Source organism: Python bivittatus, unplaced genomic scaffold (genome assembly GCF_059951505.1).
Source record: "Python bivittatus isolate LINGU-HERP-01145 unplaced genomic scaffold, Pbiv_v1 ctg000190_np1212, whole genome shotgun sequence".
NCBI classification, from domain to species: Eukaryota; Metazoa; Chordata; class Lepidosauria; order Squamata; family Pythonidae; genus Python; species Python bivittatus.
In genome coordinates this window covers 21,931,522-21,947,628 of record NW_028277042.1, presented here as the reverse complement: position 1 = coordinate 21,947,628, position 16,107 = coordinate 21,931,522, and the positions used below count along the sequence as shown (strand labels likewise).

Below are 16,107 nucleotides of genomic sequence, written 5' to 3'. Positions count from 1 at the left end.
AACCACTTTTTTTTTTTTTTTAATATCATGGTATGCATCCTAGGTGATTTCTCTTGTTCTCACATTTTCATCTTTAATCATCTGTACTCATTCTTCATTGCATGGCAAGGTTGAAATTTTTAAGCCACCCTTGCTGGCAAGTTAAATTTTCTATATAGTCAACATTTGGAATTAAACTTCCTATCTTTAGCCCCGGCATATAAATATATTATCTTTCTAAAAAAAGCAGGCCAAAAGGCATTAAATGTAAGCCACCACTTAGTCAAACAATTTAACCAATATTATTCTGAAGAATGTTGCTTGTTTTTCAACTACTTGAAAAGCAGTACTGAAAAATCCTTCTAAGTAAAATAATATAGTATTATATACACACCTATACTATACTATTATTATCCCTAATACTACATCTGTGCTTGGAAAGAACTTGTTGCCCAATGTGTGCAGTAATGCAAGGGGATCTATACTGCAGACTATCCGCTAGTTTTATTTAGCATGAACTCACATGTTCAGTTTTTGAAAGGAAGTGGATTGACTCAGACAACCAAAGCTGACAAGTAACAGACAATTAGTTCTCCTAAGCAAATTTTTCAAATGTTTGAAAATGATCTCAAACATGAAAAATATTAAAGATCTGTGGGTTTAAAATGCTAGCATTTTTAAAAGTTCTTACAGTTGTTGTTCTCTTTAACTGGATTAGCTTTATATGTCAAAGGAAAGTCTGCTTCAGGGCTTTTTAACTGAAATACTCTGAATTTAATGACTAATCTTCCTAATCTACACTTAAATCCACAGATTTCATTAGAAAAAGTCTTCAAATACATTAACAGTGAGCAGTGCTGTAAAGTTTTTACCCCTGGGTCGAGCCCTATACTTTCAAAAATCAAGCAGCCGGTTGCCAAACCCTGACAATAACTTTATGGAGAGAATCCTGGAATATAACTATTTATGAAAAAAGTCTGCTCCAAATATACATGATCCCAAGATAAAAACTGTTCAAGATAGGCTTACCCCAGTAACTCTCCCCCCAAAAGGCACTCATGTAATATAAAATAAAAACAAAAACAGGAGAAAAAACTCATAGAACTTTTTAAAGCCTACATTAAGTAGGAGACTCATTCCAATTATTTCTAAGTTTATTTTAATTTATGGTAATTTTAAACTCTGATGTCCCTTCATATACCAAGTGACTAAATGTTCAAATTATAAGGAATATGGTTTAATCATAGCTAGGAAAAAATGAAATTTGTCATAAGAGAAATCACAGGACTAGAAAACTCAATTACTAATTTTATTTTCTGCTCTGACAAAACAAAATGTGTTTTGAGGTGCATTTAACACTCCGTCTCAATTATAATTTAGCAACTACCACATTAAAAAATGGAAGTAAAGAACTGGAGCAGAAGATGGAGTGGGCAACAGCATCCCCGGTGTTGCTTTCTTGTATTTTTTTTACATCTGCAAACTTTTCCAGCACTGCTCATGTTGCCAACAATATTAGTATGCATTAAAATCTTAATCTAACCCGAAGAGGTACTTACCAGCAGCAACCACACCCGGGGGGGGCGAACCCGCCTCGCCACCACTGGTTTGACTCATGGATGCTGCCGAGAGTTCTCTGGAAGGTGGCAGCTGCAGCTCCTTAGGGAGGAGATCATAAACGGATTCTGCAAGGAGAAATACGGGAGTTTATGATCCAGACGAAAGGCTCGCTATTATTCAATAGCAAAACATAAACAATGGCAATAATGTCAGAGGTCATTAGTCTCCCATATGTAGAACCAGACTGGTTAAGAGACGTGCATATTTTAAGCCTACAAAAGAAAAAAGAGACATACTTTTGCATCACAAATAAAAGCAAAAAATGCTGTCTGACAGTTAGAAGCATTGCTGAATACCTTTGGATTCAACCCTTTATATATTTATATACTTACTCCCCAACATCACAGAGCTAACAATGCTTTGTGCCAGAAAAATGAAAGAAAGCTTATGGGAAACATTGCAAAGAACTCTGTTCCGCTTTCTATCATGTTCTGTTTTATACAATCCAGTTTTCATGAAAAGTTCCCTCAATATGTGTACCAATCTACAACCAACTTCTTGTTCAAGAAAAAAATCTGATTCAGGTAATGTGTATTATTATTTTTGATCCCATCTAAGTAGACAATTACTTAGAACATTCTTTTTTTTTTTTTACATTTATGTATACAGTATAATGTTTTAACTATTTTAATGAACTTTACTTAATTAGATAATTAACATGATCATACAGGACCATTTTAATTTATTTAATCAATCTGTCCTATTCTCAGTTTAAAAAAAGTAGCCAGTAAATTAACATAACAACCATCACTAACTCTGTTTAAACTTTCCCACATTCTCTGCTAAAACCCAAACAATTTGCATATGCATGGATGACTTTCGTCCCCTCCCAATTAGAAATGCCAGCAGTTTTCTTGAGTTGGACTCAGAAGCAAAGCCTTATTTTGTGGTTCAAATCAAAATGAACAATGAGCATTCAGTTTAGCTTTACTTAATTTCTCCACACAATATCATTAAATGAATCCTTGTACAAAGTGGCATACTCTCTACTGAAACTTCAGTGCATGGAAGTAAAAAGGTAAAATGGTGCCCTACACACTGACAGAGGACAGAGAAATAACCTCAGCCACCAAACAGCAATCAGCAATGTCTGCGGGAGTGCTCAGTGCGAAGACACTCTCCCTCTACCTCACATATGTTGTAGAAGGTGAAAAATTACACTCCTTAGGGAGAAAAATGAAACTATCACTCCTTGGCCAAACTAGCACAGGACCCAGAATTTTTTTTTTCTGGGAGAAACACTTTGCCTTATTTCCTTCAGGGCCACAGGTCCTATGACACAACAGCACAACAAGGCACAGAAATGTTCAACCTATTTTTCAGTTTGGATGGCTTGGCAGAGTTAAGTCTCTGGGAGATTTAACATGTGTTTTAAGCCACACATAGTAAAAAAAAAAAAAAAACACATAAAAACCACACCACTGATGACGCACCATTTGGACCTGAGAAATGGTTTCATGTGCTACCTTAGAATATTATCTAAAATGTTCCTGTACAAGCACAGAATTGCCCATTCTTGGTGGTCTTTGTGCAATTTAAATCATTCTGAAACTTGGATCCTCAAATTTATTTATTTATATTTTTTATTTATATATCAAATTTGTCACCACCCATCTCGTTGAAAGCAACTCTGGGCAGTTTACAGAAGAGATAAAATCAATTAAAATACAACATAAAAACAATCTTAATAATAAATACATTCCAAGAATGATGGAGAATTGGCAAATAGCTCAGGGAGCATCATCAGGCCGCTAATTACCCCAGGGACGATCAGAGCTCCTGTCGCCCCATGCAAGCTGGCAGAGCCAGGTCTTTAATCCCCTCTGGAAAGCTGGGAGGGTAGGGGCCCGCCACACCTCTGGGGAGAGAATATTCCAAAGGGCGGAGGCAACGGCAGAGAAGGCCCTCCTCCTGGGCCCTCTCACTGATGGGAGATTTAATACTAAATTAATGACTGAATTTTCTTTTGAAAAAGGTCTGTGATATTCTGAATAGCACTACTTCAAGTTAAAACGTTGTATCATGTGGAAAACAAGACTGAGGGGAAGAATACAACATTTCTCACAAAATGAGAGCCAGTTTGGTCTAGCTGTGAAGGCACCAGGCTAGAAAGCAGGAGACGGTGAGTTCAAGTCCCGCTTTAGGCATGAAAGCTGCTGGGTGACTTTGGGCCAGTCCCTCTCTCTCAGCCCAACTCACCTCACAGGCTTGTTGTTGTGGGGAAATAGGAGGAGGAAGGAGTATTAGATATGTTCGATGCCTTGAGTTATTTATAAAAATAAGGCGGGATAAAAAATCTAAAACTAAAAATCCATTTCTCCACTTGACAGATCAGATTAGTACCACAACTATCCCACTATAAGTCGCCTCAGAAAATAGTTTCAACTAAATATGAATGTTAGAAAACCCACATAAAAAACATTTCACACTTCAACATTTTGTCCTAGGTCCACTTTATACCATTATATTCCTTTAGAGAATATACAGAGATTCCTGAAAATCTCAGTGCTACTCTGGTCACTACATGGATCATGAACCATCGAATGAGCAACAAGGATCCACAAATACATTCACCGGCTCCTCAGGATGAGTACACTCAATTCTATGCTTGTATATGGCATTTCCATTTTGGTTTCCAAGCAAGAAACAAACTGCAGGAATCTCCTCTGGCAGCAGGGCTGGCTTTTAGTCTTATCTTCTTAAAACCCTGCATAAATGAAAGATGATCCTGCCTTTTTCCAAAGTCCACTATGCATGACTGAGGACACAAGAGAAAAGAGGATTGGTGACAAACACAAGGAATGTTATTAGTGAGCCAAGCCAGTATCTGTAAGCTTCTGTGGGACAATAACTACTCCGTTTAAGACTAGTGTAAGAAAGGACTTCCTACAACTTGCCTACTTCAGTTAAGAACTCAGAAGGCAATTATTACAGAATATTTATTCTGCCAACTGTTCCTGCCGTACAACAAACCAGTATTCTTGTTCTGTTACAGTGCTTCAAATTAGGTCTCATCATGTTTGGCAGAACTACAGGAAAACATACCAGTTGTACATTAACCTTTGAAAGGACCGTGGCAGCCAAGAATAAGGGGGAGCATTCTACATGTAATCTAGCATCTTTTTCTACTCTTCCTTGATGAATTAAGCTCATCTACTTCCAGATAGTTGAACCAAACAGTGCAATATTTGACATACCCAGAACTTCAGAAAACAGGACCTTACTGTAAGAACACCAGAGTTTCCATCTATGAAGCAATACCACTGAAGTTCTATTATTACCTTCACTACAAACTTTGCTGATATAATGCCTACTATTGTTAGACTTGAAAGATAGAACAACCCATTATTCCTTAATTGCATTTTTCCCATCAGGCATATTTTCATTTGCTTGAAGGATTTAAAATAAATCCATCTGCTTGAGTAAAGGCCAAATATCTGGCAAGAAGTTAATTCCTTTTTTTCCCCCAGATCTCTTTTGTTTCAAAAGCAGCTCTTAGCAGGCTCTCACTAGCCTGAAAAAAGAATTTAGGACCCCAAAAGCTATATAATTAGGCACGGGGCCCACAGAACTAAAAGAATGCCATGCCATGAATCCAACCACTTGCAACAAGAAGAAATTTTCAAAAGCAGAAGTCTTTAAAAATCCTACTTAAGCATGCACAATGGTCAGCATGAACAAAGGTAAACAGTGCTGGGTAGTCTTTAAGGTACTGGACTGGAGACCAAGACTGACATTCACTCTCAGTCATGGAAGCTCAAATTATTTCTGTGTACAATATGATTGTTGTTGTGGGGAAAAAAATGGAGGAAAGGAATGCTATTTACCCAGCCTTGGGCTTCTAATGGGAAAAAATTAGACAGACAGACAGACAGATTCACTGGACTGTAAAGGACTAGATTTTTATTCCTCTGTTATCAACGTCATCATAGTATCACTTCACACAGATATCATTTGTATACTAGAATAAATTAGCTTGTTTTAAAGCCCTTCTATTTCTATTCCATATCAATTATTCTTCAGAACTAATTATGTGCAAGCTATGGTCCAAGAAACGAATCCTGATGTTACTTTCTTACTTACAATGTTCTTCAGTTGCAAATTTACTTGTTCAAGAATGATCTTCAGTCACAAATTTGCTTCTTCAAAAGCACAGGTGGCAGAAAAAGCAAGGTAAGCAATATAATATGAACAAGACTGCAACCAGGGGGCACCAAGAGGCTCCAGTTTCTCTGTATTAATGGAAAACAAGACAGTTGCCTGAAAGCTCAAGTCTATTTGCAGCCTGCAGACCACATATTGTGCCAACTACAAGAGCTCTGTCAGCAGATGATAAATCAATGTATTTTTGAGCCAAATCCAAACTGTAATATAGACACTGAACGTAAGGTAACTCTTCAGTGTTGTCCTGTATATTAGCTGAAAGACACTGTTTAATATTAGCACACAACTGCGTGCTTCAGTTTAACCAAGAATGTTCCAAACATCCAACAAAAGTAAGCTATTCTGAAGGCTATTATGCTGTTCCACACTAAACACACAAAAGGTATACGCAGCAGGAAAGCAACTTGGAGCAAGTATGGCAAGTGGCTCAGTGAGCAGCTTTAGTGCCAAGACAAAGGCCTAAAGGGTAAACAGACACGTTAAACATTCCCCAATTCTAATAACTGCTAATTCTATCAGGCTTTCTCTCTAATATATTTAACAGTAAACCAATTATTTCATTCCTACTAATCAAACTGGAACATTTACTCCCTTGCACCCCTTATTACGTGGGAGCTCCTAATTTCCAGTCCTGGAATTATGCAAACAATTCTATTTGTTTAAATGTTTACAGTGCTTATTTGCTATTTCTCAATCATGTGACAAACTAGTCTGAATTTTGCAAAAATCCAACAAGTGCTGCTGGATTAGAAAATGGAAAGTAAGGATGGGCAGTAAAAGCAGGCATTAGAATCTTGGCAAGCAGCTGTAAGAAGGGTAAGCAAGACTAAGAATCAATTCTATTTGAATCATGATCTGCTGCTAATCCACTTTCACATTAAAAAAAAAGAACTCTCTTTTGAGCTGAGCTCAATTTATGGTGACTTCATAAACATCCATGTCAATTTTCTTGGCGACAGTGCAGAAGAGGTTTTCCGGTTTCTTCTTCCAGGGTATTTTTCTCAATTTCCCAGACTGAAGGCCTGAAATGTCCTTGTGGTCTCCCATCCAAGTAGCAAACAAATGCAACCCTTTTTATTTAGCCTACTGAACATCAGCCAAGGTCAGCTGGGCTCCCCACCTGCTGTAGGGCACTCCAGACCTCTCTCATGTCTCTGGACTAAGTTGGGGACTAACGAGACAGATAAACTCTCAGATGGTTCCGACTTGTGAAGGCATACTACCAGGTGCATATACCTAATGTTAAAGCATTAGAATCCTGTCCAAGCCCCATTCTGCTCTCCAATAATGCCAATAATCAGAAAGTCCTTGCCAAATTCTTAGCAGAGATGCCTATAAATAGATTTGCTATTAGCCTGTTCTGTAGTAAACAGCCTACTTTAGAAAGTCCATCAATGGTATTTTCCTATCATACCTCAGTTCTTGGTTAGACAGGAATGCTTGTGTACTTAGCTTTCATATTTATCTTTAAAAATGATATAAAAGCTACAGTTATATAGCTTTTAAAATGACATAAAAGCAGCTGAAACAGGAATCAATTATTCATATAAATTGCCAAATTAAACTTCAACTGTCAAAACATGAATGACACTTTTATTGTTATGTTCCCCAGTAATTATTGCATGCAGCAGGCTAACAGGACCCAGGAAGTGTGCCTTCTTTGTTGCAGCACTTGTTCTGTGAAACAATATCCCCTCTGAGATTCAGATTGCTCCAACCTTGCTGGCCTTTCATGAGGCATTAAAGACCTGTTCCTTTCTATTAGCGTTGGGCCATGCTGCTGAGTGAGCCCATCTCAGTGTGATGATTTGAGAGACCACCTCTCCCCAGTTACATCTACCCGTTCCATCAGGTCCGGCAGAAGATGCATGTTACGTGTCCCATTTATTAAGGAGTGTCATCTGATCAGATCCAAGAGGAGCCTTTTCTGCTGTGGCATCCACCCTTTGGAACATCATCCCCCCGGAAGTTAGATTGGCCCCAATCCTATTTGCTTTTCCAAATGCTTTGAAAACATGGTTTTATCATTGTTCCTGGGGATCCAGTTATGGTATGGAGCCTGCTGGATGGTTATAGTGATTGATGCATGACGTACTTTCCCGCTGATTATGTTTTATGGCTTTAATTTGGTTTTTAATAGAGTTATGGTTTTATTGTTACTTGTATTTTATTGTTTTTTGTGGTTGCTTCAATTATGTGAGCCACTCAGAGTCATGAACATAAGATGGGCAGCTATACTGAATGAATGAATGAATGAATGAATGAATGAATGAATGAATGAATGAATGATTATATGTTCTTTTTCTGGGCACACTCCATGTGTGACGTGTTGCTTTTACTGTTTTTGTTTTAACTTATTACTGTTTTTATTCTACTGCCTTGTGTTGATTGGGCGGCCATATAAATCTATATAGTAAATACTCCAATGATTTAAATGTTTAACAAATAATTAAAAACTCAAGGTTTCAAGTACTTAACATCATTGTTTCCTCCTTAACTTGTTTCTTTTTCAGATTCCTGGTTATCTCAGCTCTTCCTCCATTTCTTTCTTTCCAAGAGTGGTCAAACCCTTTCTAATGTAACTTCAAATCCAATTAAAATGGCACAAAATAGCACACAAGCTTAAGTTCTTCAGAACTCTTTGTGAGCCAAGGTGTTACAAAAAAACAAGGGATGATCAAGAAGTAAGAGAGTTAAAATGTCTGGTCTAGTTTTCGGATTTTCTCACTTTTGAATAATTCCTGAAGATCAATACAGCCATATTTGTTTTTACCTTACTGCTACAATGAAAAAAAATTGTCATTACTTGACTATCATCTTTATTTCCAACCTGGAATTGCCACCTATCATACTCAAGGTTCAACTAATACAATACAATATTGGATGAATTCTAAAAACTGAACTAAGGCTAAATATTTAGTGAAAAAGCACCTAAAGTTTTAGGTGTTATTCAAAAATTAAGTTGTAGCTGTTGTCCATATGTTTACAATTTAATAGATGCAATGCAAAATGAGGAGCAGGAAAAAGCAACAGTTTTGTTTCTACTACTGCAGCCAAGATAAATATATTCCAATCACAACCATTTATTTTCCTGGCTTCCTGCCACATCTTTGACTTGCAACCTTCCTTCTATAATAAGAACCAAATCAATGCCACAAAACAAATTTGCATTCCAAACCATAATATTGTATTTTGTGAGTATTACAAATATGATATTTAGTTTGCTCTAGCAACTGAATTCTTTGGCCTAAACCCAAAATGGTTTAAGCAGTTCAGGTGTCAATCAAGGACCATATAAATTAAACTCTATTCAGCCAGGAGGCTCACTGAGAGCTATCCCTGTCTCTTACTGTAATCTACTTTATAAGGTTACTGCAAGAAAGAAGAGGAGGATTACACTATACATTGCCTTAAGCACATGACAATAAAGATGAGGCACGTATTACAGTGAGTACACAGATAAACATTGTATTATCCTTTAGTCTATTTTTAAATTGCGTTGATGTTTGCAACAGAAAGAAATTAAGTCACTCAATCAGATAAGACTCCTACATAAAAGGTAGGGGTGCTTTAAAGTGTCCTGTATTGCTTTCTTTATTGCTTCTTGGGTGAAAGAATGTTATGCTAAATATGTAAAAAAAAAAAAAAAAAAAGTTAAGGCTGTTTATCAAACTGAAAAATCACCTATATAAATACTATTTAAATGTGTAGGAAATCTCTCTAAATATTTTGGTTTTTATATTATATTATATATATATATATATACACACACACACACACACACACATACATACACGTGTGTGTGTGTTACATAAACTTTCAAATCCTACTTGCTTTGAGATAATTTGAGATAATTTATTCTTTCCAATTTTCTTACCTTCCATATGATGACAAAGCACCTGCTCTCTTATTATGAGAAACTGATCTCTTAAAGAAGCCATTATATGTTTAAAAAATATTTACTTAAATCTTCTATGAAAAAACGATTGAAATTGTGTTTATTTATGAAATGACTGTACTTCAACGTACAATAAATATATTTGTATACAATCAGTCTTTTGATTTAGGCTTACTTAGGATGTTCTACTTGAATAATATTTACTATCATTCATTCAGAATTATTTCTAAAAGCAAATACACTGTAAGATTAAGTATATTTGCTCGGTTATCACAGCCAAGTGCTCTTAGTATGATAACTGGTATCATTGGTCCAAAGTAAATAAATAAACGGTTATCTGTGATTATTCAGAATAACCTTTGCTAAAGATTTAAGGACTGCTTGTAACAAAGAAGCCACTTTTAAAGAACATTCCATACAAAAGGGAACTAAGAGCAGGGTATAGGCCAAAAATGAGAGAATATGCTTAGAAAGACACTAAGACACTTAGTCAAGCACTACCAATCAGTTCACAAGCATACAGATACTGAATCTCAGATTAACATCACAAAATAGCTAATGTGAGCATAGAGTAGTAAAAACAGTCACACTAATACCATATTAATGAATTCAGCTAGAATGTTAAAATACTTGTAACCTTAAATTTACTAACTTGAAAATAAACTTCCAGACTCAAAGCTTCTGGTAATTGTGAAAACAGCCTCACAAAAATCTGAAGTTACCACTTGGACTGATCGCAACACTTAGCACCTATTTGCCACCATATACAATTTTGGCTAATAACAGGCATTTTCAACAGTTTAACATATTTTGTACTTGCTGCCTATACTTAAAATTGCCCACTGGCTGCAATCTTTCATTTGGCTGCAATCCTGTGCTCTCCTGCCCCCCAAAAAGACAAACTTAATAGGCCTTGTTTTGGGTTACTGAGATAGAAGACTTAACTCTCAGCATTTTAAGTTCAAAGACAGCCAGCAACTTCTGTTCTTAGTTTTTTACAAGCAGCCACCCTCTAAAACTAGCATCACAGGACTTCCAGCCTCCTTATAATTTCATGATACCTTTTGTTTCCATCCTAAGCCAGAAGACTGAAAACAAAACGAAGCACATCGATGTCACCGTTCCCGTTATCAGAGGCTTTACGTATCTTTCTTAATCTAACCTGCTTATTCTGACCCTCGATGTATCTTGTGAAGAAAACCCCACACAATTTACTAGGCACATTTTTTTCAGCACGTATTTTTGCTACACACGCACACACGAGCGCGCGCGCGTCTCTAGTTTCCTGTGTTACACTGAAAAAGCAGAGGGGTCCAGCCTTATTCAGCGTGTGCACAATTCAGCCGAGCTCGCTTTAAGCGAACTGACACCGCCGTGCACGAACAGCAGCCAGGTTCACCCTAACCACGAGACCCCGGGTGGCCTCAGGGCCGCCTCTCACGGCCCTGCGCCGGGATCACCAAGCGGTGCCCGCGATCGCGGAGGCGTCCTCGGACCGGACGCCGCCAAGCACCTGGGGGCCTGCTCGCGCTGTCCCTCGGGGCACCGGCGGAAGCCGCTTCTGCCCTTCCGAGGGGCGACCGCGATGCGCAGCACAAAGGGGCCCTCCTCAAGCGGAAAAAAGCCGCCCCCCGGGGCCCTCACGGCTCCCTGGGAGCGGGCCTTCGGGCCCCCCGCCCCGAGACGGAGCGGAGACCAGCGCGGCGAGCTGGGGGCAGCGGGCGCTCGCAGGCACGAGGTCGCCGGCCTGCTCCGGAGGCGCCCGGGCCCCCCACGGCCCGGCGGCAGCGGGTGGACGCCGGCTCGGGTGGGGCTCACCTGCCGCGGCCTCGCTCGCTCGCTCGCTCGCCCGGCCCGGCCCGGGAGGCCCAGCGCGGCCTCGGCGGCCGACTCACCCTTGGAGTAGAGGGACTTGGGCGACTCGAGGTCGAGGTCGGCGCTGAGCAGAGAGATGAAGTCCGAGGGCATCGCCGCTCCGGGGCCGCGCTGTGGGGGCGGACGAGGAAGCGGCTCTGCGGGCGCCGCTTCAGCCGCCGCCGCTCCTGACAGGAATCCGGTGCGGCCGCCCAGCGGGACCGCCCCCTCGCTCCTGACACTGCGCATGCGCCGCCCGGCTCCGAGCGCGAGCGGCGGCCGGAGGGGGAGAAAGCGGCGACAGGCGCGAGGCGCATGCGCCCCGGCCCGCGAAAGTCGGGAAACCCTCGGCCTTCGGGATCCTTCGACCCCTCCGCGGAGAGGGAAGCGTAGTCCGCATGCGCCCAGGCCGGCCGGGCCTCCGAGGAGAGGGCGGGATCGCGGTAGGAGGGAGCGTTTCTGCGCTTGCGCGCCGAGCCCTGCCGGGGGACGTCGCGGAAGAGCCGGGGCGGAGGGAGGTGCGCGGCGCAGCCCCCTCGCGCGGGCGCGGGCGGAGCGAGCGAAGGGGCGCCGGCTGGGGGCTTCGGGCCCCCGGGAGGGCCGGCGCTCCCGCAGCCGGGCGGCCTTGCCCCAGTAAGCCTGCTCGGTGCCCCCCGCAGGCGGCGGCGAAGCGGAGGGAAGCCCCCCCGCCAAAGGGGCGGCCCCTCGGCGGGCGGGGCGGCCGCGGGAAAGGGCGCCTGTTCTCGGGGAGGCCGCTCCGGGCTGAGGCGGGGCGCCGCTGGGGGGCTTCTCCTTCCCCGGCGTTCGCCGCCGCCTGGCTTCGCTCTGCCGCGCTGCCCTTAAGAATTACGGCAAAAAGCCGACCCGTTCTCGGCTTCCCCCGCGGTCGCCAAGGTTACAGGCTTAACCAGGTTAGTGGATGCACTTCCGCATCTTGGCAGTATCTTGGTTTGTGCGGCCTCGGCTGCGTTATTTTGGCTTTGTTGTGTGAAACTGCCCCCCCTGCTCCGTGTATTGTGCGGACCAAGAACCTGGGATAGTCCGTAACCAAGGGCGTTACTTGCTCAGCCAACAATCGAGTCACCAAAACCGTCATGTTTGGCACCGCTCTGGTATCCCGGGAACTGCGCTCTTTCGCAGGCTGTGGAAAAATCCTCCCCCCACAATAGTATCTTAATGTTAAATTTGCAATATTTTGATCAGTGGTATCTCCATAAAGGACATCGGTCTGTTAAGTAGATAACACAGCTCCACACGCAGAAAGAAAGTTAACCCAGGCCAGATGGGAACTGTAGATCCAGCAGAACCGGAAAGCGGGCTGAGAACAGCCGCTCTGGAGCTAGACTGGTCCAAGCCCCCCACCCGAAACGCGCGTGCCACCCCGCTCCAGGCCAAAGCGGCCTGCTTCACACGTTGCTTCCGCCATAACCACAACCACGACGACTTGGGGGGTGCACGAGCCTCACTCGCACCTAAAACAAAATGCAGTCTGTCCGTCTTCCTCCAAAAACAACACGCCTCCCTTATACAATACTGTAGAGCCGGTTTGGTGTAGTGGTTAAGGGCACCAGGCTAGAGACCAGCAGACCCTGAGTTCTAGTCCAGCCTTAGACTCGAAGCCAGCTGGGTGGCCTTGGGCCAGTCACTCTCTCTCGGCCCTAGGAAGCAGGCAACGGCAAACCACTTCCGAAATCTTGCCAAGAAAACCGCAGGGCCTAGTCCAGGCAGTCACCAGAAGTCAACACTGACTCAAAGGGGGGGGGGGTGCACGCGGGCACACGCACGCGCTACTGTATGCAGGAGCAAGATGGGATGGACTCTTATTTTACAGTTCAAATTAAACCGTCTGATTCAAAAATGGTTATTTTAATCGGGTTGGAGAGAGATTAGCAGGTGTTTCCTAACAGGCTGCAATCATGAGTGAAGCGGTGAATCATTTTCCAATGATCATGTGGAAAAATAAGGCAGAAAAGAATGTAAATCTGTCAACAGCCCAGGAGATTCCAGGCCAGCGCTTCCTGACACGCTCCTCCCGGCAGCATCCGTAGCAGGAGGACAGTGGTGGGCACAGAAGCCAAGAGCAACACAGCCACGAGGGGCGCAGGCCATAAACGTTGCCCCTTCTGCTCCATGAGACCTGAGAGGCGTTTTGCTTTGTTGCTGCTCTTGGCCAGGTGAAGGCAAAGCAAGGAGGAGGAAGGGCCGCTCTTTCTGAGTCCCCGTCCACCTTGCGCAGGACCTGACCCTGCTTGTCTTGCCAGTAAGCTGCAGGGGAGCCAACCCAATGGTGGGGTGCAGACGTTTCTGCCCACTCCTCCAGATCTGGCCAGCCGGGCATGGTCCAGTGCTGCCTGTGGGAGTGAGGAGGCGTGCCTTCCGTGTGCCTGCCCTACGGAGCAGCCTCCCCTGAGATGTGGATGGCCTCAACCCTCTTAACCTTCCAGAGCACTGCTGAAACCTGGCTTTTCCCCCAGCATCAGGACCAGGATGTTGGGGAGCCCGATATACTGACACTGGTATACAGCGCCTTGGTTTTTCTTCTTTGTACTGGAATATTTTTAATTTTGGTTATGGGGTTTTTGTTTTCTGTACTGATTATTTCCCACTTAGACTTATGCATTTAAGATGGACGGCCATACAAAAATTCCGAATAAATGGATAACATAGCCTTCCCTGCTGGGGAGGGGGCTGTGGCCCTGCTGGCTCAGGAAGGGCGGGGGAGCGGTAGGCCAAGATGCTTCAAAGGCACCAGGCTGAGGTGGTTCCTCTCCTTCCTCCCTCTTCTCACCACCTCCGCCTTTCCTGGGCTGCTGGAGCTAAACCCTCCCTGCCTCCAGCTGCAGACAGTTCTGCCTGCCCATGCCGTTCCAGAGCCTGGACGACCTGTGTGCTGACGCCCTTCTGACTCTTGCCTGTCTTTGGCCAAAGCCGAGCTGGAAGGGCTGTGCCAGCTTGGAAGCGGGCCTCTGCCACCAGTGGCAGCCGTCTTTAAAGGCCTTGTTTGCTGCTTGTTACGCCCCTGGCAGCGCCTCTTGATCTCTGTTCTGACACATAAAGCAAACAATAAAATCCCATAGTGGTCGGGCAATCGCCAGATATAAAAACAGGCAGTTAACGAACTGCTCCTTCCCCCCCCCCCGCTAGAACTCTTGCTCAGAAACAGCTGGACAAGTCCCTGGCCAAAACAGGGCCGTCCATTTTATGGCACAAAGGAAGGAGGGTGTGGCCAGTGGGCGCTGAGGACAGTGCGATTTCCCTTCCACCTGCTCAGCTCCATAGCAAGCTCTTTAATCTCCCTTGCGCAGGTTGTCATGGCCACGTCCCGTGGCATCTTTGGGACCCATTTCATCAGGGATTCAACAGGAGGATCTTGGGAGCCCTTGCAGAAGATGCCGGAGAGTTTTTGGGATTTGGTCAATGTACCATTCCACACACCCCCAGATCCTCTGACACTGCGAAAGGCAACAGGTGGGCAATTACCTCAGCAGTTGAACTGGCCCTGGCACCAACCACCCTCTTGGCAGATGAGGCCGAGCACCAGTTGCCCAACTGAGAGAAGACTGGTACCCGTCTCCCACCCACAAGTACCAGTTCCATACAGGATGTCTTTGAAACAGGTCAAGAGCAAGCCAGACTTTCGCCTTGTGCACCAGCTCCAGCTGGAAACGCTTCACCGACACGTTTCCTTCACGCTGATGCTCCCTGGCCTTGTGGTCTGGACTAACACCACAGGCAAAGGGTGACCTCCCTCGTGTGGAAAAATGCTGAGGACTCCAGATGCACCGAAGACTACAGCACATCATTTTTCTTAAAGGAATCAAGAAAAGTTCAACTGCAGCCCACCTCACAGCATAGTGGCTGTGGGGAAAGTAGGAGGCAAAGCATGATGTACGCCGCCTCGGGTTCCAGAAAGAAAGGTGGGTTATCAATCTAACAAACAAAGATATTGACAATTCCCCCTCCCCTTCAGTAGTTAAAATTGAGTATAAATACACACACACACACTAGCCTGGGGGCATTGCCTTTATTTAAGAGACTGATGCAAATGGCCAGCTGGAGGGGGAGGAAGGAATGCCTTGATTCTGCTGAGTATATTCCAGTATCATGCGATGTAACAGCATGATTTTATTTATTACATCCATCTTAGTTTAGGGTCAGTTTCTAATTTTGCTACTATGCGCCTAGGGAATATTTAAATCAACTGTGTTTAGATCGTAATCCAAGTAGACTAAAAATAACACTCATTAGGAGAATCAGATTTTCTATGCAGCGTCCCACTGCATGGTCAAAACCTCCCATATGCAAAAGTCACTTCAATTTGCCCAGTCAAGATTAAAAAAAAAAAAAAAAACTTCTGAAAATTTGTCCTTGAATTGTTGGTATTGAGCCTTACTGATTTGTATGCAGTCAACTATGGGGGCCTTTAATCACACCCATAAGAGCACCCTTTGATTTCCCAATTTTAGCCTTGTAACATGAGTTGATAAGGAGTGGTCTCCGAAGGTGAACGGTAAGGGCCCCTCCCTCCAAGAATTATGTATCTTTGCGCTGGAATCAAACGGATCTAATTCAAGTGCACACACCTAAAACTT

At 43.5% G+C, this 16,107-nt stretch overlaps 2 protein-coding genes across 7 annotated transcripts in view; one reads left to right on the top strand and one right to left on the bottom strand.

The window, feature by feature from the left end:
- NFAT5 (nuclear factor of activated T cells 5) overlaps positions 1-16,107 on the bottom strand; it is a 50,144-nt gene that overhangs the window by 31,527 nt on the left and 2,510 nt on the right. For 2 of the 6 annotated variants that reach the window (XM_088136302.1, XM_088136303.1), the window contains exons 1-2: positions 11,557-11,764; positions 1,539-1,664 (exon numbers count right to left, since the gene is read on the bottom strand). In XM_088136302.1, the coding sequence (XP_087992428.1) occupies positions 1,539-1,664; positions 11,557-11,764 (334 nt within the window). Of the gene's footprint in view, positions 1-1,538; positions 1,665-11,479; positions 11,765-16,107 lie in introns of those variants that run through there. The other 4 variants (XM_088136305.1, XM_088136306.1, XM_088136304.1 and 1 more) reach the window with 4 other exon arrangements.
- Positions 11,914-15,870, top strand: LOC148216510 (uncharacterized). The gene is made up of 2 exons (XM_088136323.1): positions 11,914-12,426; positions 14,821-15,870. Exons 1-2 carry the CDS (start codon positions 11,914-11,916, stop codon positions 15,256-15,258), a joined length of 951 nt encoding a protein of 316 aa, XP_087992449.1. The 3' UTR covers positions 15,259-15,870.